The sequence below is a fragment of the Saimiri boliviensis genome, chromosome 6 (genome assembly GCF_048565385.1).
Source record: "Saimiri boliviensis isolate mSaiBol1 chromosome 6, mSaiBol1.pri, whole genome shotgun sequence".
NCBI lineage: Eukaryota > Metazoa > Chordata > Mammalia > Primates > Cebidae > Saimiri > Saimiri boliviensis.
This window is the reverse complement of record NC_133454.1, coordinates 121,943,222-121,968,844: the sequence shown is the minus strand read 5'-3', so window position 1 is coordinate 121,968,844 and position 25,623 is coordinate 121,943,222. Positions and strand designations below refer to the sequence as shown.

The 25,623-nt window shown below is 48.0% G+C and overlaps 1 protein-coding gene across 2 annotated transcripts in view; it reads left to right on the top strand.

Moving 5' to 3' along the window:
• The window catches only part of AHNAK (AHNAK nucleoprotein), a 112,543-nt gene that overhangs the window by 52,357 nt on the left and 34,563 nt on the right, over positions 1–25,623 (top strand). For both annotated transcript variants that reach the window (XM_074401597.1, XM_039470553.2), the window contains exon 5: positions 6,929–7,028. In XM_074401597.1, coding sequence (XP_074257698.1) covers positions 6,929–7,028 — 100 coding nt within the window. The remainder of the gene's footprint in view (positions 1–6,928; positions 7,029–25,623) is intronic.

Genomic DNA, 25,623 nt, shown 5'->3' with positions numbered 1-25,623 from the left:
CTCTAGGGTTCCAGTGATTCTCCTGCCTCAGCCTCCCAAGTAGGTAAGATTACAGGCATGCACCACCATGCCCAGCTAATTTTTTTTTTTGTATTTTTAGTAGAGACAGGGTTTCACCATGTTGGCCAGGCTGGTCTTGAACTCCTGACCTCAGGTGATCTGCCTGCCTCGACCTTCCAATGTGCTGGGATTACAGGTGTGAGCCACTGTGCCCGGTAGGTTTGAACAGATATAGAGGATGTTTAGTGAGGGGCCAGTCAGCTGCTATGGGCCTGCTCTAAAGCCTTAAACCGTCTCTATCTTTTCTTCTTTCCCAGGCCTAGAAGACACGGTCAGAACTCATCTATGTCATGCCCCTGCCTCTGGGCATATTTTATCTCCCCAGTGTCCATGCCTCCCTTCCAGAGACCACTCCCACAAAGGGAGTGGGAGAAGAGAGGTGGAAGAGAGGCTTAAGGTCCCCCGGAATATAGGCTCCATGAAGGCAGGGATTTTTAATGTATCCTGAGTCTAGAACAGTGCTTGGCCTATAGCTGATGCTCAATAAATATTTGTTAAATAATGAACCTCCCCTGGTTGAAGTAATCACAGCTGGTAAAGTACTTTCCATCCTAATGAATATTCTGTCGGGCAGGTGGAAATTTTTACAATCAACATTTCCAAAGATTTATTTGTTTTGTTTTTTCCTTTTTCTTTCTTTCTTTTTTTTTTTTTTTGAGACAGGGCCTTGCTCTGTCGCTCAGGCTGGAGTGCACTGGCATGATCACAGCTCACTGCAACCTCAAACTCCTGGACTGAAGAGATTCTCCCACCTCAGCTTTCTGCGTAGCTCTTACTAAAGGCACAGCTACTACGCCAGCTAAAAATAAATAAATAAATAAATAAAACAACACATAAAAATAAACCTTTTTCTTTTTTAGAGTCTGGGGCTCACTGTGTTGCCGGTGTGCTGATCTCGAGCTCCTGGCCTCAAGTGATCCTCCCACCTTGGCCTTCTAAAGCACTGGGATTATAAGCATGAGCCACTATGCCTGGCCCCAAAGATTCAATTTTTTAATTACACCATATAGTGTAATTATAAATACATTTAGTGTAATCTTAGCACGCCGTTCATTTTTGTAAAAAATTAAAACAGGCCAGGCATGGTGGCTCATGCCTGTAATCCCAGCAGTTTGGGAGGCTGAGACAGGTGGAGCACGAGGTAAGGAGTTCAAGACCAGCCTAGCCAATGTAGTGAAACCCCGGCTGTACTAAAAATACAAAAATTAGCTGGATGTGGTGGCGCACGCCTGTAATCCCAGCTACTCAGGAGGCTGATGCAGAGAATTGCTTGAACACAGGAAGCAGAGGTTGCAGTGAGCTGAGATCGCGCCACTGCACTCCAGCTTGGCAACAGAGCAAGATTCTGTTTCAAAAAAAAAAAAAAAACAAACTTAAAACAACACAGGTTCCCCTTGTTGTAAACATACTTGCATGCTCCTCCTTAGTCATAACCATCGGCATAATCATGGCGTGCGCCCTGTAGACTGTGCTCAATGCACTTGGACATGTCTGTATGTTAACACAGAGGTCTATAGTTTTGTGGTTTAGCAACAACAACAACAACACCCACAAAACCAAAAATATGATTGGACTGTGTTGTTTTGCAATTTGCTTTTGCTCTTAATATTTTGGAGATGTTCTGTGTAGGTAAAAACAGACCTACCTCATTCCTTTCATTGATGTAAAATATTGTGCAGCATAGATGTATTGTATATTTGACAGTTCCTCTATTGATGGACTTGTATTTCCAGTGTTTACAACTTTTTTTTTTTTTTTTTGAGATGAAGTCTCACTCTGTCACCCAGGCTGGAGTGCAGTGGCTCAGTTTCGGCTCACTGCAACCTCCGAGTCCAAGGTTCAAGTGATTCTCCTGCCTCAGCCTCCTGAATAGCTGAGATTGCAGGGGTGTGCCACCACATCAGGCTAAATTGTTTTGTATTTTTAGTAGAGACGGAGTTTTGTCATTTTGGCCCAGCTGGTCTTGAACTCCTGACCAGGTGATCTGCCTGCCTCGGACTCCCAAAGTGCTGAGGTTACAGGTGTGAGCCACTAAGCCTGGCCCCAGTGTTTACATTTTTGTACCTACAAACGTTCTCGCACATGCCACTTTGTTTTTTTTTTTTTTTTTTTTTTTTTAAGATGGAGTCTTGCTCTGTCGCTTAGGCTGGAGTGCAGTGGCACAATCTTGGCTCACTGCAGCCTCTGCCTCCTGGGTTCAAGTGATTCTCCTGCCTTAGCCTCCCGAGTAGCTGGGATTACAGGTGCACAACACTGGCTAATTTTTGTATTTTTAGTAGAGATGGGGTTTCACTATGTTGGCTGGGCTGGTCTTGAACTCCTGACTTCAGGTGATCCATCTGCCTCACCCTCCCAAAGTGATGGGATTACAGGCATGAGCCACCACGTCCGGCTGCACATGCCACTTTGAACATGCATATGAGTATTTCACTTGGTTACCTAGAGATGGAAATCCTGTGCATTTAACATTTGAATAGCTAACTTCCAAATTGCCCTGAGAAAGGTTACATCCATGTACATACCACTTCTGGGTATGAAAGCCCTATTTTCTGCACACTTGTATGGGTTTATTGATCTTATTTGTTACCAGTTTCTATGATCTTGTTAGAATAAAAATTTCAGCTCTCTCTTGGCCAGGAAATTGTGAATGATTCACATTAGTAACATAATCAGATGTGCCCTAATGATACTATTGAATGCCATGTCTTCTGTTACTTAGTAACTGTTTTACCTAGAGTGAGTAATGGAGTCTACCCTTTTTGTTAGGAATGGTTATGTATCAGTTTTCTCCACACATTTCACCATGACCTTTAGATATGAAACAGGAGAGTCTGGAGTCTTGGAGGGCTTCAGGGGAGGGAACTCCCCCTTCCCTTCCTTATCCTCCGGCTTCAGAGGAGTGACTTCTCTCTTTCCTTCCTTATCCTCAGGCTTCAGGGGAGTGACCGCCCCCTCCCTTCCTTATCCTCTGTTTTCTCAGCGGCTTCAAGGAGTTCTCTGATATAGCCTGCCCTTCTGCCACATTCTTTCCTGCCACACAGTGGTCATGACCTGGAATGATGAAGTGACATTGCCGATCGTTCAGTCCCAGACTGCTCAGTGCACTGACCTTTGGCCTTTGGATTCCTCCTTTGATCAGTTCAGAACACTTTAGCAGAAGTTGTTAGTGTAAGCCTTATTGCGGAGTTTACAATGAGGAAACTGAGGCCAGTATAAGAACAATTAAATTCCAATTTATTCAGCTCCCGGGTGAGGTTCTATGGTCCGGGAAAGGGGGCCAGAGATGTCGCGCTGACTTCCCGAGGCCTAGAGCTTTTTTTTTTTTTTTTTTTTTTTTTTTGAGATGGAGTTTTGCTCTTGTTGCCCAGGCTGGAGTGCAATGGCGCGATCTCGGCTCACCGCAACCTCCGCCTCCTGGGTTCAGGCAATTCTCCTGCCTCAGCCTTCTGAGTAGCTGGGATTACAGGCACGCGCCACCATGCCCAGCTAATTTTTTCTAGTATTTTTTTAGTAGAGACGGGGTTTCACCATGTTGACCAGGATGGTCTCGATCTCTTGACCTCGTGATCCACCCGCCTCGGCCTCCCAAAGTGCTGGGATTACAGGCTTGAGCCACCGCGCCCAGCCGGCCTAGAGCTTTTATAGCGAGTGAGGAGGAGCAGCGTGTTCTGATTGGTTATGGGAGAACGGGACGTAGACGGGGCAAGCTGCTATTGGTTGCAGGTTTTGGTGGGCTTTCTTTTAAATTTTGGCGGGGGCTTTTTAAAGGCGGGCTAGGTGCGGATTTGGGTGCTGAGTGCAGACGTGGGCATTAGAGGAGCTATGTGGCAGAGCTAGGTGCTGAGTGCAGGGCTTGGTGCCGGGTGCGGGGTGGTGATGTAGGTTTTAGGCACAGAGATGGGTGGGTGTGTCCCAGCTCCTGGTGAGGCAACCAGCATTACAGTTAGTTTTCTATGTTTGGCTTTGATGATATCAGGCCCATCTTCAAACCTTTTCCTGGTACCTCAGGAACGATACTGCAGTCTGGATCCTGCCTTAATCTTTTCAAAGCTCACACTCAGTATGATGTTTTCCACAGAGAAGTACATTTTTAAAGGGACAGCTTTAAGAACACTTTGCATTTTAGACCATTTAATTCCCTGGGGATTTCCTTCTCCCATCCATACCTTAATGTCATTTGCTCTTCTGTTTTTCTCAACTTCTATTTTCTTCTTTTCTTTTTTGAGTTGAGTCTCGCTCTGTTGCCCAGGCTGGAGTGCAGTGACGCAATCTCAGCTCGCCATGATCTCAGCTCGCTGCAACCTCCGCCTCCTGGGTTCAAGCTATTCTACTGTCTTCACCTTCCCAAGCAGCTGGGACTATAGGTGCATGCCACTATGCCTGGCCAAATTTTGTATTTTTAGTGGAGATGGGGGTTTCACTATGTTGGCCAGGCTGGTCTTGAACTCCTGACCTTGTGATCCGCCCACCTTGGCCCCCAAAGTGCTGGGATTACAGGCATGAGCCACCTTGCCTGGCCAACCTCTGTTCTCAAAATAACATCAGAGTGGTGGCTGTGGAAGAATTTTTCTCCCTGAGTATTTTCTCTAGATACAGTTTTTTGTTACTAACAAGATTTTTCTTTTCTCTGCTTTGACGATTTCAGTACCATTTAGACTCATAGCATATCTTAATGTTAATCTCTAGAGATTGAGTATCACCCAGGATATGGCTGGATTTAATAATAATGGCTTTTTCTTGAAGTTTGCTTTTCAGAGGGAGCCTAGGACTTTTAAGACAGTGTGACTTTTTTTAATGGTTTCAGATTAATTTTGTTTTTGTATCAGAAAACCAGTTGCTTAATGATTTGATCGTTTCATTTTCCAAAGTGAGTAGAAACTGAACTCATTCCCTACTCTTTTATTTAGTTCAGCTACTAAGGAATCTTTGTTTTGCCGGTTTTTAGTAATATTACAGTTTTTTCTTTCTTTCTTTTTTTTTGAGACAAGGTTGAGCCGGGTGGGGTGGCTCACACCTGTAATCCCAGCACTTTGGGAGGCTGAGGTGGGAGGATTGCCTGAGGTCAGGAGTTTGAGACCAGCCTGGCCAACATAGTGAAATGCCGTCTCTACTAAAAATACAAAAAATTAGCTGAGCATCGTGGCAGGTGCCTGTAATTCCAGCTACTAGGGAGGCTGAGGCAGGAGAATCAATTGAACTGAGAGGTGGAGGTTGCAGTGAGTGGAGATCGTGCGATTGTACTCCAGCCTGGGCAACAAGAGTGAAACTCTGTCTCAAAAAAAAAGAAAAGAAAAGAAAAGAAAAAGAGATACAAGGTCTGACTTTATCCCCCAACACTGGAGTGCAGTGGCTCAATCTTGGCTCACTGGGCTGGGCGTGGTGGCTCACGCCTGTAATCCAAGCACTTTGGAGGCCAAGGCGGGCGGATCACTTGAGGTTGGGAGTTCAAGACCAGCCTGACCAACATGGTGAAACCCGTCTAAAAAAAAAAAAAAAAAATCTTGGCTCACTGCAGCCTCCACCTCCTGGGTTCAAATGATCCTCCTGCTATAGCCTCCTGAGTAGCTGGAATTACAGGCATATACCACCATGCCTGGCTAATTTTTCTATTTTTAGTAGAGACGAGGTTTCATCATGTTGGCCAGGCTGGTCTCGAACTCTTGGCCTCAAATAATTCACCCACCTCGACTTCCCAAAGTGCTGGCATTATAGGCATAAGCCACTGTGCCTGGCCTATTACTGTTATTTCTAAAGCACTTTAGTTTTGGCAGTGAATTATAACAGGACACTGTGAGGTTATCTACATATTTAGCTAAAAGTCATACTTTCTATAGGATAACTTCTTTGCTTGAATATAGTGGCAACTTTGGCTTGGGTTTTTTTTCCTTCTTTCATATTTCCTAATATATGCTGTGAAACATGAGTGGATAGTGTAGCGTTTAGAGTGTGGGTTTATGAACCAGGTGGTCTGGGTTCAAATCTCAGCTCTGCCACTTTCTTTTCTTTTGGAGGGAGTCTTACCACGTCACCCAAGCTGGAGTGTAGTGTGATCACAGCTTACTATGGCCTCAAATTCCCTGGGATCAGGTGATTCTCCCATCTCAGCCTCCCGAGTAGCTGGGATTACAGGCATGCACCACCATGCCTGGCTAATTTTGTATTTTTTAGTAGTGATGGGGTTTCTCCACGTTGGTCAGGCTGGTCTCGAACTCCCAACTGTAGGTGATCTGCCCATCTTGGCCTCCTCAAACCTCGGGATTACAGGCGTGAGCGGGTGGGCTCTCCTTGATGGGAACACTCCCCTTCCCCACAAATGGTAGTGATCTCTGACTGGAGAGCTGCCATGAAAGGCATCAGGAACTCTGAGTGGAGCTGAGTCTAGTGATCGGAACCCCTACCCCGCAGGATCCAGCTTAATGCTGGACAGAGCAAAGATCCCCAGGGGACAGTAACCGATGAGTATGCTGGTCCCACAACAGAACCGTCCTTTCTTGCACATTGTTCCTCAGTGTTTAGTTGTACTTTATCTCTCTCCTTCTGTCATGGCAAAGTCCTTGAGGAGAAGGTCTGGGTCTGGTGGTTGGATGAACCCCAGATAACACTGTCCCCTTTGCATGAGATTCCCTGGGCTGTCACAAAAGCCTATGCTTCAGGTTAGGCCAGTTGCCTTCCGAAGGTCTCTGTTATCTTCTCTACAGCTAGAGATTCCAGGCAAGGATGGAGCCTGGGCTGGGTTGGGATGTGTTGGGGGTTGTTGGTGGTAAATGTGGGTCTCTGTTGTTTTATACACCCATAGTAGGCATTTGAAAAGTGCTCATTGATTGGATGATTTGCTAAGTGACCTGGTGATAATCTTTATCCTTGTTAGAACACACCACAACCATCAGCACTGGAATGCAAAGACCGCAACAAACAGAAGGAAGCCACCAGCCAAGCCGGGGCAGTTTCAGTCTCCACCCCAAATGCAGGTGAGAGAAATGGTGGGGACTGAAAGGCTGATGACATTCATTATGATAATGAACCCTTTATACAGATGGGCATGCCTGCCTGGGCTGTGGAAGCCAAGCCTAGAAGGATATGGCTCAGGACCCCCGGGGCCCAGCCCCTCTTCCTCCTGGGCCTAGAAATTCAAGTCCTTCTACGCTTTCAGCTGTGTGAGAAACACATAGGAAATGCACTTACTACAGAAGGATTACAGACTCCTTCAGAAGGAACCTCAAGGGTTTCTTCATAGGGAGGGCTGCGGTGGAATATCCCTGTGCTTTTAAGACAGTACCTATTAAACCCAGAAGCCAGGGTGGGGCAGAGACCAAAGACGTAGAATTAAAGGGTTGGAATCTACTTCTAGTGGAAGATCTACCAGAGCTTAGAAAAAGTCCTTTTGATCCTCTAAAGGAAATACTTTTTCAGGCCTCCTAGGAGGGAGATGCCCATGGGAGGGTGAGCCAGAGGGGAAGAAGTAAGTGACTGTGGGGTATGGAATTCCTGGGCTCATTAGCTCAATTTGGGCTGTAGCCACGTTTCTGGCCTGCACAAAAACTAAACTGTTTTTTGGAGGTAGTTGCAAACATCTAAAAATCAGGAGACTTTATAGAAAACATGGGCCAGGCATGGTGACTCATGCCTGTAATCCCAGCACTTTAGGAGGCTGAGGTGAGCAGATGACTTGAGGTCAGGAGTTTGAGATGAGCCTGGCCAACATGGTGAAACCCTGCCTCTTCTAGAAATATAAAAATTAGCCGGGCATGGTGGCGGGTGCTTGTAATCCCAGCTACTTGGGAGGCTGAGGCAGGAGAATCACTTGGAGGCAGAGGTTGCTGTCAGCTAAGATCGTGCCACTACACTCAGCTTGGGTGACAGAGTGAGATTTCATGTCAACAGAACAAAACAATAAATGGAAAATATGGACTGTATGGCCTTTCAACATTTTGTGATGTTCACTGAGCCTGCATTCCCACATGGCAATGCCAGCTGGAGAGGGCTGACTGCCCAGGCATTGGGGAAAGGAGCTGTTTCCTCCCTCTGCCCCCGTAGACCCTCCTTCCTCCATCTGAGCCCCATTCCCCCGACTCACCTCTTCCCCACCACATTCCACCGGCAGCTTCGGGTGAATGTCCCTTCAGCAAGTAAACACGCACGCACTCCTCCTCCTTTAAAGAAAGCCCCCTCAAACCCGAACCCCTCTTGCTGTGGTGCTATTCTTTGAGAGCCAACTGGAAAGCGTTGCCTGTTCTGTTCTTGTGGCCTCTTCCTCATCTTCCCTTCCTTCCAGTCCCCCCACACCCCATCCCCAGGCTCCCACCCCACCACTCAATACTGCTCTTCATGATTCCACTTTATTTATTTATTTATTTAGATGGAGTCCCACTCTGTCACCGAGGCTGGAGTGGAGTGGCGCGATCTTGGCTCACCACAACCTCCGCCTCCCAGGTTCAAGCGATTCTTCTGCCTCAGCCTCCAGAGTAGCTGGGATTACAGGCATGCACCACCACACCTGGCTGATTTTGTATTTTTAGTAAAGATGGGGTTTCTCCATGTTGATCAGGCTGGTCTCGAACTCCTGACCTCAGGTGATGGGCCCACCCTGGCCTCCCAAAATCCTGGGATTATAGGCATGAGCCATCGCGCCCAGCCTACGATTCAGCTTTATTTCTGTTAGCGCCCAGGGAAATCTCTGGCACTTGGTGCTGTGCCCTCTCTTTCCTTGAAACACCCTGCCCCCTCTGCTTGGCGACATCTTTGTGTTGATGTCTGTTTGGTTAGGATGACTTTGTCCTCCTTTTCTAGGCTCTTTGTGGGCTCCTCTCTTCCCATGACCTTGAAACTGGCAGAATTTCCCAAGGATCTGTCATGGGTTTTTGTTTTTCTCACTCTGGACTCTGTCTCCGGGCAACCTCTTGGGGCTCTGTGACTCTCAAGCCTGCCTCTCTTCCAGGCTCCAGGCCTGCACATCTGGGTTCCCCTCCATCTCCCCTCTTCCTGTCTCTTTCATCCCCCACCCCATGGTCTCTCATCAGCTTTACCATCTATCATCTGGCCACCACACCAGTCACCCACCTTTTTTTTTTGAGATGGAGTCTTGCTTTGTTGCCCAGGCTGGAGTGCAGTGGCACGATCTCGGCTCACTGCAACCTCTGCCTCCTGGGTTCAAGTGATTCCTTTGCCTCAGCCTCCCGAGTAGTTTGGATTACAGGTGCATGCCACCACACCCTGCTAATTTTTGTATTTTTAGTAGAGACGGGGTTTCACCATATTGGCCAGGTTGGTCTCGAGCCCTTTACCCTGTGATCCATCCGCCTTGGCCTCCCAAAGTGCTGAGATTATGATTACAGGTGTGAGCCACCTCGCCCAGCCCCACCCACCTTCTTAACATTTCCAATGGCTTTAGTTTGTATTACTTGCTACAATCCCTTCCTAACTGTCTACCTATCTTAGGTCTTTTCCTTCATGGATAGAGTGATCTTAAATAGTAATGAGTTTAAGATAGAAGAGTCAAATCATGTTACTCCCCTCCTTGAAATTCTTCAGTGGCGGCTTGTGGCTTTTGGGGTGAAGTTCGCATCCTTAGCTCAGCACCCAAGGCTGCCATCACCCAGCTGTCAGCTTAGCCCTCACCACTTCCCGTGTGTGTTTTTCACTCCAGCCACACCCTAGCGCTGGTCCCCACATCCATGATGCCGGGCCATGCTGCTGTGTCTTTACTATGTGCTTCCACACCTCTCTCCCTCCCCGTCTTCCTGGGCTTTTGAACCAGCACTCCAGGACCATGTGGGCCTCCCAGTTTGGGCTCAGGGCCCCTTCTCTGGGCTCTCCCATGGTGCCCAGGCATCCCTGATTTGGCTCCCACGATGCTGGGCCTCCTCTAGATTTTACTCTCAGTAGAGCCCAGGAGGATCTCCAGCACCATGGAATACAAACTAGACAGATGGGTCAGCACTGTGGCTCACGCCTGTAATCCCAGTACTTTGGGAGGCTGAGGCGGGTGGATCACCTGAGGCCAGGAATTTGAGACCAGCCTGGACAATATAGCGAAACCCTGTCTCTACTGAAAACACAAAAGAAAAAAAAAATTAGCCAGGCGTGGTGGGTGCCTGTAATCCCAGCTAATCGGGAGGCTGAGGCAGGAGAATCACTTGAACCCAGGAGGCGGAGGCTGCAGTGAATTGAGATCGCCCCACTGCACTCCAGCCTGGGCTACGTGAGCAAAACTCCATCTCAAAAAAAAAAAGAAAACAAAGCAAAAAAAAAACAAAACCAAAAACTAGGCAGATGATGGAAAGAGCCGCTCTCTGGCTTCCTAGCACTTACATGGTGGCCATTTCTCTTTTGCTGTTTGGGGATTGGGCTCTAGTGTTTATGTTGCCAAATGCAGCCCTTTTTTCTTGTACCCTTTACTTCAACATTAATTAAATTAAATGTCTTGGGGATAAAAGGGAATTATTTGACCTCTTTTCTCAAAGGACTTGTTCACTAGGTGCATAATGTCTGTTCATTCAAGGAACGTTTATTCACTGAGCACCTTGGCAGAGCCAGGCCCTGAGGGTGGCAGATTTAAAGCAGCCAGTCACAGGAATCCCAATCAAGTCTTCGGAGCTTAGAGGAACTTCCGAGGCTTTTCATCTTCTCATGGCTTGGTTTAAAGCACAGGAGAAAGATTATAGTTCTCTTTGCCAGAGACGCCTCATTTCCCGATCATGGATGTTTCCTTAGAAACCAACTTGCGTGTCCCCCACTGTCATGGACTTTGAAGCTGGAGTCTTGTGTAAACATTACTTCACGGGCGTGTGAGAAACAAGCCTTCCCTGCCCCTGCCATGAGCCTCCAGCTTTCTCTAAGTCAACTTCTCAAGGGGATAACCCATTTGAACACAACATGGTTTTCTCACGGTAACACTTCAGTCAGCTGCTTACAGGGTCATTTTGGTAAATAAGCAGGACATCGGAGAATGATTGCTGAGCTTGGAGACGAGTCTGTGCAGTTCAGAGCAGCAGAGCTTTTGAATCAAGCCACCTATGCTATGTCCTTTTTTTTTTTTTTTCAAAGACAGGTTTTCACCATGTTGGGTCAGGCTGGTCTCAAACTCCTGACCTCGTGATCCACCTGCTCAGCCTCCCAAAACGCTGGAATTACAGGAGTGAGCCACCATGCCCGGCCTATGCGGTGTCCTAAATGCTCAAGGAGGTTTTGAGGAGTGAGGTGCTGGAGAGTTGAAGCCACAAATGGAAACCTATAAACTCATGGTGTTGGATGTCATACTGTCCTGCCTTGAGCCATGTACTCTCATGGTTAGGAGCTGAGCTCGGAAACTGGACTTTCTGGGTTCAAATCCAGTCTCTGCTGCTCTTCCTTGGGGAACCCTCCAGTTTTTCTTTCATCTGTGAGATTAGGATGATAACATCTGCTGGGTGTGGTAGTTTACACCTATAATCCAGCACTTTGGGAGGCTGAGACCAGTGGATCACATGAGGTCAGGAGTTCGAGACCAGCCTGACCAACATGGAGAAATCCTGTCTCTACTAAAAGTACAAAATTAGCCGGGCATGGTGGTGCATGCCTGTAATCTCAGCTACTTGGGAGGCTGAGGCAGAAGAATCACTTGACTCTGGGAGGTGGAGGTGAGCTGAGATGGTACCATTGCACTCCAGCCTGGGCAACAAGAGGAAACTCTGTCTCAAAAAAATAAAAATAAAAATAAAAAAAAAGGCTGGGTGCCGTGGCTCACGCCTGTAATCTCAGCACTTTGGGAGGCCAAGGTGAGTGGATGACCTGAGGTCGGGAGTTCAAGACCAGCCTGACCAACATGGAGAAACCTTGTCTCCATTAAAAATAAAACATTAGCTGAGCAAGGTGGTGCGTGCGTGTAATCCCAGCTACTTGGGAGTCTGAGGCAGGAGAATCGCCTGAACCTGGGAGGTGGAGGTTGTGGTGAGCCGACATCACGCCATTGCACTCCAGCCTGATGAAACTTTGCCTCAAAAAAAAAAAAAAAAAAAAAGGAGTGATAACATCTCATGGTTGTGAAAATTGAGTTAGCAGCTGCACAGTGCTTATAGTGGTGCCTGACGTATAGTAAGTGCTTAAGAAACTTTAGCTGTTGTAATTATGCTCCCTTATCAGCTTCACACTGGACTGATCACCTAAGCCGTCATCAGACGTCCCGCACTATTGGTGGTCCACAATGTTGCTGTTTCGTGGTTTGAGCCCCGTTTGCTCTCTTGGCTTCTCTGACCATCTTATTTCAGTCCTCTCCTCTTTCACGATGTTCTTTGGTCTGAAATAGGCTTCTATTTGGAATCTGCCGCTCCTTACTCAGTGATCCCTCTCTTCCCATTCTGATGCCCTCTTGGTGGGATGGAAGCAGATATTTATTCTGTACCCAAGCTAACCATGGGAAAACTCAAGGGTAATTTTTCTTTCTTTTTTTTTTTTTTGAGATGGAGTTTTGCTCTTGGGAGGAAGCTTGCCTTGAACCTCTGCCTCCTGAGTTCAATTCTCCTGCCTCAGCCTCCAGAGTAGCTGGGAGTACAGGCATGTGCCACCACGCCTAGCTAATTTTGTATTTTTAGTAAAGATGGGATTTCTCCATGTTGGTCAGGCTGGTCTCGAAATCCTGGCCTCAGGCGATCCTCCCGCCTTGGTCTCCCAAAGTGCTGGGATTACAGGCGTGAGCCACCATGCCTGGCTACTCTAGGGTAGTTTTTCATTTGCATTTGTGTTTATAAATCTCTAAAACCTTATAGGACCCTTGCCAGTGGACCAATCTGTGAGTTCCATCTATTTAAAGAAAAAAAAAAAACCGGTGGTAAAATAGACATAACATAAAATTTACCATTTTAACCATTTTTATGTGCACAGCTCAGTGGTATAAAGCACATTCACGTCCCTGTGCTACCATTTCCACTGTGCGGTTCCAGAACTTTTTTCATCTTCCCAAGATGAAAAGAGCGTTGAATGAAACTCTGTAACCATTCAGTGCTAACTCTCCAGCCCCTGGCACCCACGAAGCTGCTTTCTGACTGTATGAATTTGACTACTCTAGATACCTCATGTATTTGTCCTTTTGTGTCTGGCTTACTTCATTTAGCATAATATTTTCAGGGTTCATCTATGTTATATCATGTGTCAGAATTTCATTTGAATTTTTTTTGAGGCGGAGTCTTGCTTTGTCACCCAGGCGGGAGTGTGGTGTGATCTTGGCTCACCTGCAACCTTTACCTCCTGGGTTCAAGTGATTCTCCTGCCTCAGACATGACTAGTTGGGACTATAGACATGTGTTAACATGCCTGGCTAATTTGTTTGTATTTTTAGTGGAGAAAGGGGTTTCACCATGTTGGCCAGGCTGGTCTCAAACTCCTGACCTCAGGTGATCTACCTGCCTCGGCTTCCCAAAGTGCTGGGATTATGGGTGTGAGCCACCAAGCCCAGCTTCCTCTTGTTCTTTTACATCAGATAATGACACCATTAGCAGTTCCTATCAGCTCCATCTTCTGTGTCCTGAATCTGGCCACTTCTCCCCATCTCCACGGCCACGCTCTGAACTAAGCCACCACATCTCTCATCGGGATTACAGTTATTGTTTCCTAACTTGCCTCCCTGTTTCTGCCTTGGATTCCTTTTGTCTCTTAACACAGAAACAAGATTGATCCTTTTTGTTTTGTTTTTTGAGACAGTCTCACTCTGCCACCCAGGCTGGAGTATTGTGGTGGGATTATGGCTCACTGCAGCCTCAGACTCCTGGGCTCAAGCACCCCTCCCACCTCAGCCTCCCGAGTACAGGCATGCACCACCATGGCTATGTTTTTTTTTTTTTTTTTTTAAACGGAGTCTTGCTCTGTTGCTGAAGTGCAGTGGTGCGATCTCAGCTCACTGTAACCTCTGGCTCCCGGGTTCAAGTGATTCTCCTGCCTCAGCCTCCCTAGTAGCTGGGGCTACAGGCGCGTGCCACCATGCCCGGCTAATTTTTGTATTTTTAGTAGAGACGGGCTTTCGCCATGTTGGCCAGGATGGTCTTGATCTGACATCGCAATCTGCCTGCCTTGGCCTCTCAAAGTGCTGGAATTACAGGCGTGAGCCACTGTGCCTGGCCTAGTTTTAATAAATATTTGTAATGAGGCAGGGTTTCACTATGGTGCCCAGACAGGTCTCAAATTCCTGGCCTCAAATGATCCTCCTGCCTTGGCATCCGAAAGTGCTGGGGTTACAGATGTGAGCTGCTGCTCCCGGCCGGTTAATCCTTGTGAAACCTAAGCCAAGTGCTGCCATGCCTCACACATGACCTTCCATGGCTCCGCATCTCACTTGGAAACATGCTGAGGCGCTGGCGGTGGCGGGGAGCCTTCCATACCACCTGGCCCTCACTGTTCTTCCCACCTCTTCTTTCCCTTCCTCATGGAGCTCTGGCCACAAGGGCCTCCTTGCTGTTCCTTGATCTGGCAGCCAAGCTTCGATCCCAGGGTTTTTCTATTTGCTGTGAACTATGCCTGGAATGTTCTTCCCCTTGATAAACTCTTCCCCTTATAATGTCACCTCACCAGAGAGGTCTTCTCTGACACCTGACATAAAGTAGTAAGCCCTCCTTCCTCTGGCCTAGGGCATCACTCTGGTTTTTTTTTTTTTTTTTGAGACGGAGTCTCCCAGGCTGGAGTGCAGTGGCACAATCTCGGCTCACTGCAACCTCTATGTCCCGGGTTCAAGCAATTCCCTGCCTCAGCCTCCCACATCAGGATTACAGGCACAGGCCACCACCTCCAGCTAATTTTTTTTTTTCTTTTGTATTTTTAGTAGAGACAGTGTTTCACCATGTTGGCCAGACTGGTCTCAAACTCCTGACCTCAGGCAATCCACCTGCCTCAGCCTCCCAAAGTGCTGGGATTACAGGTTCGAGCCACCGTGCCTGGCCTCACTCTTGCTATTTATTTATTTAGAGACAGGGTCTCACTCTGCCACCCAGGCTGGAATGTGGTGGCATGATCATAGGTCACTGCAGCTTCCAACTGCTGGCCTCAATTGATCCTCCTGCCTCAGCCTCCAGAGTAGCTAAGACTACTGGTATACGGTACTATGCCCAGCTTATTTTAAATTTTTTTTGTAGAGATAGGGTTTCACTGTATTTCATAGACTGGACTTGAACTGTTCGTCTCAAGTAATCCTCCTGCCCCAGCCTCCCATAGCACTGGGATTGTGGGTGTGAGCCATCATACTCAGCCATCCCTTCTTTTGAACACTGCTCTATACACACCTTTTCTTGATTAATGTAGAGAGTATTGTGTAGAGCATTTTGGCACAGGACAGAATTTCAGAACTGGATGATTTGTTAGTGATCCTCTGTTTCCATCAATTCCCTTCAAACTAAAGCTGAGGAAATGGAGGCCTGAAAAGGCTGAGTGACCCCTGACTCCCGTATCATCCTGAGCTACGAACTGATTGATTCATGAGCCTGCAGCACTTTTTTTTTGAGATCGACTCTTGCTCTGTCACCCAGGCTGGAGTGCAGTGTTGTGATCTTGGCTCACTGCAACCTCCACCTCCCTGATTCAAGCTATTCTCCTGCCTCAGCCTTCCAAGTACCTGGGATTACAGGCACCCACCACCACGCCAGGCTAATTTTTGTATTTTTAGTAGAGACAGGTTTCACTGTGTTAGCCCAGATGGTCTCGCTCTCCTGACCTTGTGATCCGCCTGCCTCAGCCTCCCAAAGTGCAGGGATTATAGGCGTGAGTCACCGCACCCGGCCAAGCCTGCAGCCTTACCCTACCCAGATGCTACTGCCATGTAGTAGCCTTTGGGCCCTGGGCCTTTGGGGTCTCCTGTAACTTGGGTGCTGTTCACTTTCAGGAGGAACTGATGCTGGTGGAGTTTCCCATCTCTGACCAGGTCACTCTCCAGGCAGTGCTTCTTGGTGTGAAGCCATGTCTTTGAAACGATTGTCCTTTTGGTGTTCAAATGGCCAGCCTATGGACAGTTTTGTGTCTTCGTGTTCCTGATAGTCTGCCCCATCTTTTTCCTCCTCAGCCTCTTAGGGGTTAAATGATACCAGGAGGAAGCAGGGCCAGTTCTTCTGCTTATCCTGCACATTAGGAATGAGGAATCTTTTATATTCATGAACAAGCTTATTGATGCTACGATTGCAGATAACATGTTCCTGTTCTCTTTGCTATGCATGAAATTGCAGTGAGCAGTACAAGATGAACTTGAGTGTTGTGGTCTCTGCTATGCTAGATGTGGACATTCTGGGGAAAGGAGTACCAGGGAGGGATGGCATGGTGAGGTAACCGTGAGCACTCACCCTCTCAAGTGCATTCTATGTGTTGGGCATGGCATAAATGCTTTATGTGATGTCATTCATTTCATCCTCATAGTAGCTCTCTTGAGTAGGTGCAATGACATCCCCATTTGGCAGTGGAGGAATCTGAGGCATAGAAGGATTTGTAAATTGCCCAAAGTCATGGAGAGTGGGAAGGGCAAAGCCAGGATTTGAACCCAGGTGGGCTCCAGGGTCCTTTCAGTTAAATACTACATTTTTTTTTTTTTTTTTTTGAGATGGAGTTTCACTCTGTTGCTCAGCCTGGAGTGCAGTGGCACGATCTTGGCTCACTGCAACCTCTGTCTCCCGGCAAGTGATTCTCCTGCCTCAGCCTCCGAAGTAGCTGGGCTTACAGGCACGTACTACTACTGCCTGGCTAATTTTTGTATTTTTAGTAGAGATGGGGTTTCACCATGTTGGCCAGACTGGTCTCAAACTCCTGTTCTCAAGTGATCAGTCCGCCTCCACCTCCCAAAATGCTGGGATTACAGATGTGAGCCACTGCACCTGATCTAAATACTACATCTTGATGAAGGTTTCATGGAGGAAGTGAGACATGAGCTGGGCCTAGAGGCCCTACATGTGGACAACATGGGTGACTACCCAGGGATGGAGTGAGCGTGGCTGACCCAGCAGGAAAGAGGGACTGACCTCACCTGACATGGCATGAGTTGGGGAGTGGTGGGTGAGACGGGGCAGGAGATGGATCATAAAAGGTCTTAACATCGAGGCAGAGGGTTGAAGGACACAGACTTTAAAGTGTTGAAGGGTGACTTGCTGGAAGCCTGTCTCGGGAGGTTTTTGGGTAGCAATGGTAGGTTTGAGGGTAGGAGGTATGGAGGCAGAAATGGGACCCTGAGGATCCTGCTAAATATGGTGTAAGGGAAGTGGAAGAAAGGCGAAGTCTCACCGGCGCAGTGGCTCATGCCTGTAATCCCAGCACTTTGGGAGGCCAAGATGGGCAGATCACCTGAGGTCAGGAGTTCGAGACCAGCCTGGCTAACATGGTGAAACCCTGTCTCTACTAAAAATACAAAAAAATTAGCTGGGTGTGGTGGCACATGCCTGTAATCCCAGCTACTTGGGAGGCTGAGGCAGGAGAATTGCTTGAATCCAGGAGGTGGAGGTTGCAGTGAGCCAAGATTGTGCCAATGCACTTCAGCTTGGGCCACAAGGGCAAAATTCCATCTCAAAAAAAAAAAAAAAAAAAAAAAAAAAAGAAAGGGGAAGCCCATAGCACCTTCCTTCTCATCCAAGTCACCTCCTGGTGAAGGATTAGCTCAGGAGCTACCCACGCTCCGATCCTCCTCAGGTTTCCTCAGTTACTCACAGGAGGCAGCCCTGGGTGTTTGGGGGAAGGTCGAGGATGTTATTCACTGAGGTCTGTTTTCCTGCGGATGGCTGTCCCTGCCCGGGCAATGAACATTTCTCCATGCTGTGCATTCCAATTTGGTCAGACCAGAAGGCAGCAAATCCAATTTTTTTTTTTTTTTTTTTAACTGCATGCAGAATTCCTTGCATAGCAGAGAGCTCAGGAAGGAAGGCCCTGTTTGGGGACAGAGGTCAACGTTTCAGAGTCCAGGACCACTGAGAGTCAGGCCTTTCTCTGATAATCTCAGATATGCCTGATCAGCCTCCGGATATACCTGGAATGAACTCTGTCACAAACCGTAATTTAATTTAACCCTTGTGCTTTATTTTCTCCACCCTGAAAGTATCAACTGCTAAAGGGATTTAGAAAGGATCAGAAGCAAGATTGGCAGGGCTGAGGGTTCTGTGGTTGTCACTGTCCAGGGCAGCTGGCCACTGTGTCCAGCCTGCTCTCTGCAGCGGGCACACGAAGGGGAGCAGGGGCTGATCTTCCTGGGAGGAGGCAGGGTGTGGGTGAGGCCTCCCAAGCTCTGCCTGCTGCCCTTCTGCTTGAAATCAGGGGTGAGGGGTGTGAGACCCTCTTATAAACCTGGCAGAACCCAACCAGAAGGAGCACTGGGACCTTATCTCCCTCATCTCTGGATTCCAGCTCCCCGGAATGGGCCAAGCTTGCCTTAACTTTTCGTTGAAGTAAAAAGCAGTCAAGATATGAATATTCCCTAAAGCCACTTTGGAATACATTCAAGAACAGTTTCACAGTTCAACAGGCAAGAGGACAAGATTGCACGTAGGCCTGGGTCACCCACTTGGGGAGCCGGTTCTAGAAAGAGAGCTTTGATTTCATGCCTTATCTGCTTCACGCGTTGTGGAAGAAGGAAACGGAAGGCATTTGGTTGGGGAGATGGAGGCCTGCTGTTAGTGTAGGGTGTTCCCCTCTGCATGGTGACAGGCTCTTAGGGAAACAACTTGATAGAAGGGTCATGAACAGTCTGCTAACCTTCTAACCCTCCTTGAACTCAAGATGAAAATGTTGGCCTGGCAACAATGATTAGGGGCCGGGAGCAGTGGCTCACGCCTGTAATCCCAGCACTTTGGGAAACTGAGGTGGGCAGATCACAAGGTCAGGAGATTGGGACCATCCTGGCTAACATGGTGAAACCCCATCTCTACTAAAAATATAAAAAATTAGCCAGGCGTGGTGGCATGTGCCTATAGTCCCAGCTACTTAGGAGGCTGAGGAAGGAGAACCGCTTGAACCTGGGAGGTAGAGGTTGCAGTGAGCCACGATCGTGCCACTGCACTCTAGACTGCGCAACAAGAGTGAGACTTAGTCTCAAAAAGAAAAAAAAGGGCTGGGCATGGTGGCTCACGCCTGTAATCCCAACACGTTGGGAGAGTGGATCAACTGAGATTGAGACCAGTCTGACCAACATGGAGAAACCCCGTCTCTATTAAAAATACAAAATTAGCCGGATGTGGTGGCCTGTGCTTGTAATCCCAGGTACTTGGGAGGCTGAGACAGGAAAATTGCTTGAACCTGGGAGGCGGAGGTTGCGGTGAGCCGAGATCATGCCATTGCACTCCAGCCTGGGCAACAAGAGTGAAACTCTGTTTCTTTTTTTTTTTTTTTTTTTGAGACGGAGTTTCGCTCTTGTTACCCAGGCTGGAGTGCAATGGCGCGATCTCGGCTCACCGCAACCTCCGCCTCCTGGGTTCAGGCAATTCTCCTGCCTCAGCCTCCTGAGTAGCTGGGATTACAGGCGTGCGCCACCATGGCCAGCTAATTTTTTGTATTTTTAGTAGAGACGGGGTTTCACCATGTTGACCGGGATGGTCTCGATTTCTTGACCTCGTGATCCACCCGCCTCGGCCTCCCAAAGTGCTGGGATTACAGGCTTGAGCCACCGCGCCCGGCTGAAACTCTGTTTCAAAAAAAAGAAAGAAAGAAAGAAAGAAAGAAAGAAAAGAACTCCTGGGCTCAAGCAATCTCCACCCCCAACCCCCAGCCTTGGCCTCCCAGAGTGCTGGGATTGTAGGCATGAGTCACCAGCACCCGGCCCACTTTACTCTTTTCTAGGCATTGCTGGGGCAATAATTTGGGAGAAGTAAAGGACAAGGGAAAAATCAAAGAAAAGGCATTCTTCCATCGATGCCGTCCTGGGTCTGTGGGGTAGCCCTGGGGTGAACCCTGGCAGGAGCTGGAGGGGTCCAGTCTTAGTGTGAAGAGACCTTAGGGGCTCAGCCCCAGCTCCTGCTCAGCCCTGGGTCTGGGCTGAGAACGGCGAATGTGTGTGCTGACCAGATCTGACCAGACTTGCGCTGTGAGGCTGTGGGTGGTGGTGAGAGGCCATTCCAAGAAACCAGTGGAACAGTGGGTGCGGAGATGGGAGCCAGGAGCTCTGCTCTTCACGTAGCACTCAGTCCTGCTGAGAGGAATTCCTGGGAGGATTTTGAGTATACCTGACTTCCCGCTGCTGCTGCTGATTCTGATTCTTCTTCTTCTTCCTCTTCCTCTTCCCCTTCTCCTCCTTCTCCTTCTCCTTCTTGTTTCTTCCTCTTCTTCTCCTTACTCTTACTCTTCTTTTTTTTTTTGAGACGGAGTCTCTCTCTGTTGCCCAGGCCGTAGTGCAGTGGCAGGATCTCGGCTCACTGTAACCTCCGCCTCCCGGGTTCAAGTAATTCTCTGCCTCGACCTCCGAGTAGCTGGGATTACAGGCACCTGCCGTCATGCCTGGCTAATTTTTTTGGTATTTTTAATAGAGACGAGGTTTCACCACATTGGCCAGGCTGATCTTGAACTCCTGACCTCATGATCCACCCACCTCGGCCTCTCTAAGTGCTGGGATTACAGGTGTGACCACCACCCCCGGCCTTCCCTTTGCTCTTTGTGTACAGGTCCCCACTCTTACCATCCTGGCCTTCTTTCTCTTCTCAAATGTCCCAGAGACCTCTGTGCCTCTGCACATGCTACTCCTTGGCTAGGAAGGCCCCCCACTGTCTAAGCCGATTATCCTCCAGGTTTCTGCACAACCAGCACCATCTCCGGAAAGCCTCGCCCCAGGGCTCGGCTGGGGTCCTTCTCTTTTTACAACTTTTGTTTTAGGTTCTGGGGTGTATGTTAATGCTTGTTACATAGGTACACTCATGTCACTGGGGTTTATGATACAGGCTGTTTCATCACCCAGGAATTAAGTCCAGTAACCAAAGGTTATCTTTTCTGCTTCTCTTTCTCCTCCCACACTCCACTCTCAAGTATTGGTGCAAAAATAATTGATGTTTCAGACTGTGAATTTGAAATCATTACAACAGGCTCAAACACATCTTTATTAACCAGAATAGGAACCATTTCAATCAACACATTTTTGCTAATGAGAAATAAATTTTTTTTAAAAATTTTTTGTAGCATATAAATCTGTGCTTTGGGATTCGACAAACTCTTTTTTTTTTCTTTTTTTTTGAGACAGAGTCTTGCTCTGTTGCCCAGGCAGGCTGAAGAGCAGTGGCGTAATCTCGGCTTATTACATACACCCTCTGCCTGCCAGGTTCAAGTGATTCTCCTGCCTCAGTCTCCTAAGCAGCTGGAATTACAGGTGTGCATCACCACACCCAACTACTCTTCGTATTGTTAGGAGATGCGGTTTCTCCATGTTGGCCAGGCTGGTCTTGAACTCCTGACCTCAGGTGGTCCGGCTGTCTCAGCCTCTGGAAAGTACTGGGATTACAGGTGTGAGCCACCGTACCTGGCCAGAACTTCTTGAACCACCACTGCACAGAACACTTAAAAGGGGACCCCTCATTAGCGGTTCCTGGCCAAATGCATTGATGCTGAGTGTTGTCTTTGCTGCTTTGCTACCCAGTTTGAACTCTAATAAGAAAATAGCTTGAATTTGCTTTTTGTCTAACGTAATTTTCATAGTCTAAAATTAACATAAAATAAACAGCAAGTAATAAGTCATTCACAAAAAAACTTAAGGTGAGAAATGTGCATTAAAATGATGTGTAGCTGGGTGTGGTGGCTCATGCCAGTAATCCCAGCACTTTGGGGGCCAAGGCAGCTGGATCACCTGAGGTTGGGAGTTTGAGACCAGCCTGGGCAACATGATGAAACCCCGTCTCTACAAAAAACACAAAAGTTAGACAGGTGTGGTGACAGGCACCTGTAATGCCAGTTCCTTGGGAGGTTGAGGCAGGAGAATTGCTTGAGCCCGGAAGGCAGAGGTTGCAGTGAGCTGAGATCACACCACTGCACTGCAGCCTGGGCGACAGAGTGAGACTCCATCTCCAAAAAAAAAAAAAAAAAAAAAAAAAAAAAAAAAAAATGTATAGCATAACCACATTTATTTAAGAATATAATCCAGCTGGGCGTGGTGGCTCAAGCCTGTAATCCCAGCACTTTGGGAGGCCGAGGCAGGTGGATCACGAGGTCAAGAGATCGAGACCATCCTGGTCAACATGGTGAAACCCCATCTCTACTAAAAATACAAAAAATTAGCTGGGCATGGTGGTGCATGCCTGTAATCCCAGCTACTCAGGAGGCTGAGGCAGGAGAATTGCCTGAACCCAGGAGGCGGAGGTTGTGGTGAGCCGAGATCACGCCACCGTACTCCAGCCTGGGTAACAAAAGTGAAACTCCATCTCAAAAAAAAAAAAAAAAAAAAAAAAAAAAAAAAAAAAAATTCCAATATCAAATGCAAATTTCAACAATGCAAAACTGCAGTTGCTTTTGCACCAACCTAATAGACCCCAGTGTCCGTTGTTCCCTTTTTTTTTTTTTTTGAGGCGGAGTTTCACTCTTGTTACCCAGGCTGGAGTGCAATGGCGCGATCTCGGCTCACCGCAACCTCCGCCTCCTGGGTTCAGGCAATTCTCCTGCCTCAGCCTCCTGAGTAGCTTGGATTACAGGGACGTGCCACCATGCCCGGCTACTTTTTTGTATTTTTAGTAGAGACGGGGTTTCACCATGTTGACCAGGATGGTCTCGATCTCTTGACCTTGTGATCCACCTGCCTCGGCCTCCCAAAGTGCTGGGATTACAGACTTGAGCCACCGCGCTCGGCCTGTTCCCTTTTTTTTTGGGCTGCCCGCCTGCCAGCCTACCCTTTTTATTTTTATTTTTATTTTTTTTTGAGATGGAGTATTGCCCAGGCTAGAATGCAGTGGTGCAATCTCAGCTCCTAGGTTCAAGCGATTCTCCTGCCTCAGCTTCCCAAGTAGCTGGGACTACAGGTGTGTGCACCCAGCTAAGTTTGTATTTTTAGTAGAGATGGAGTTTCACCATGTTGGCCAGGCTGGACTCGAACTCCTGACCTCATGATCCATCTGCCTCAGCCTCCCAAAATGCTGGGATTACAGGTGTGAGCCACCACACCCAGCCCCATTGTTCCCTTCTTTGCGTTGATGAGTTCTCATCATTTAGCTCCCACTTACAAGTGAGAACAAGAAGTGGTTGGTTTTCCATTCCTGAATTAGTTTGCTGAAGATAATGGCCTCCAGTGACACCCATGTTCCCGCAAAAGACAGAATCTTGTTCATTTTGATGGCCGCGGGGGTCCCCTTTTAAGTGCTCTTGTGACCCGCCACACCTTGCCTCTGTTGCCGTCCCTGCCTGTGCAGTGGCTTCTCTGGGTCCCTGTCCTTCACCAGCCTCTGAAGTCAGGATCCTCCCTACCTGTTGCCAGGTGTTCCTTTCCAGCAGGTGGCTTTTCAGAGGACCTATCACTGTCTGCAGGCACCAGGATGGTGGGACATTGTTTGCTCATGCTCATGTTTCCAGGACCCAGAGCGGGGTGCTCAGTAGATGTTGTGAACTGACTAAATGTCTAGCTTGCGTTTGCCAAGCAGCTGTCACCCCCTGGCACTTTATATTCCTTATCTCAAGTAACTCTCAAGATCTTCGTGAGGAAGGTGTTGTGTCCGTTTGCAGGTTGGGAAATTGAGGCTGTGTAGTTTTGGCAACTTGGCTGAGCATGTGGCAGCGATCTCAGTTTTACTGCTTAAGGTGGGTAAGAATCACTGGGGAGCAGATTAAAGATGTAGGTTTCTGAGCCCCAGTCCCAAGATTTCTGATTTTGTCATTGTATTTCTAATTTTTAAATTGTTTTATTTATATATTATTACTATTATTTTTTATTGACATATTTGATATATGTATACAATTCGAAGTGATTAAATCAAGCTAATTAACATGTCGGTCAACTCACTTACCTGTTTTGATTTTTTTTTTTGGAGACAGGGTCTCACTCTGTCATCCAGGCTGAAGTATAGTGGTATGATCATGGCTCTCTGCAGCCTTGACCTCCAAGTCTCAAGTGATCTTCCCACCTTAGCCTCCCGAGTAGCTGAGGCTACAGGCACACACCACCATGCCCAGCTAATTTTTTTTTTTTTTTTTTATGGAGGTGGAGGTCTCACAATATTGTCCTGGGTGGTCTGGAACGCCTGAGCTCAAGCAATCCTCCAGCCTCAGCCTCCCAAAGTGCTAGGATTATAGGCATGAGTCACCGAAACTGGTTCTTATCATTTTTCACGCGGCCTTTTTTTTTTTTTTTTTTTTTTTTTTTGAGGTGGAGTCTTGCTATCTTGCCCAGGCTGGAGTACAGTGGTGTGATCTCGGCTCACTGCAAGCTCCGCCTCCTGGGTTCAAGTGATTCTCCTGATTCAGCCTCCTGATTAGCTGGGGTTACATGTGTACACCACTATGCTTGGTTAATTTTTTGTATTCTTAGTATTGCCAGGCTGGTCTCAAACTCCTGACCCTGTGATCTGCCCGTCTTGGCCTCCCAAAGTGCTGGGATAACAGGCATCAGCCACTACGCCTAGCCCTACTTTCTGTTTCTGTGAATTGTACTACTACAGGTACCTCAGATAAGTGGAGTGATACAGCATTTGTCCTTTTGCGTCTGGCTTATTTCACTGTCATAGTATTTTAAGCAAAGGCCCCTGGTAGTTCTCATGTAGGGGTCTGGTCCATTCTTTGAGAATTTATGGGAGACGATGGTGACAGCAGGTGGGGGCCGTGCTGTCCTGGCCCAGGCTTTGAGGGTTGACTTCATAAGGATGGCAGGGGCCAGGATGAGTCAGCGAGTGTGGGCTGAGAGGCAGGAAGGAGGAGGTTTGGGTAAGAGTGAGAGAGGTTTGGGTAATGGTGACAGAGGGGCTCTGGGATGGGGGTCGCTGGTTTCTGGGAGGCATTGCTGAGGGGTAGGGTGTTAACTGAGTCCTAAGAACTCAGAGTGGAATAAGCCAGGCTCGGTGGCTCACGCCTGTAATCCCAGCACTTTGAGAGTCTGAGGTGTGTTGATCACCTGAGGTCGGGAGTTCGAGACCAGCCTGACCAACATGGAAAAACCCCATCTCTGCTAAAAATACAAACTTAGCTGGGCGTAGTGGCCCATGCCTGTAATCCCAGTACTCTACTCGGGAGGCCGAGGCAGGAGAATCACTTGAACCTGGGAGGCCGAGGTTGTGGTGAGCTGAGATCATGCCATTGCATGCCAGCCTGGGCAACAAGAGCCAAACTCTGTCTCAAAACAAAAACAAAAACAAAAGAAAAAGAAAAAGAAAAAGAACTCAGGGTGGAAGGACAGTTGTGAAAACTGGCCAGTGCAGGGAGGGTCTGTGAGCTGTGAGTCAGAGGGGAGGGCAAGGAGCTGATAAAGGAAGGCCAGCGGTGGGAGGGGCCGGGTCAGGTGGGTGTCTGGCCATGGGGTCCACAGAGGGTGAGAGGAGTGAGAGCCGAAGGGGTCAATCCAAGTAGAGGCAGGGGCTGGGCCTACTCCAGGTCTAGAGGGAGGTGGTATGGGAAGTCAGTGCAGGTGACGAGGTCAGAGATGTAGGAAGTGGGGCGTGTGGGCGCAGAGAAGGACTGAGATGGAGCCAACCCTCTGCC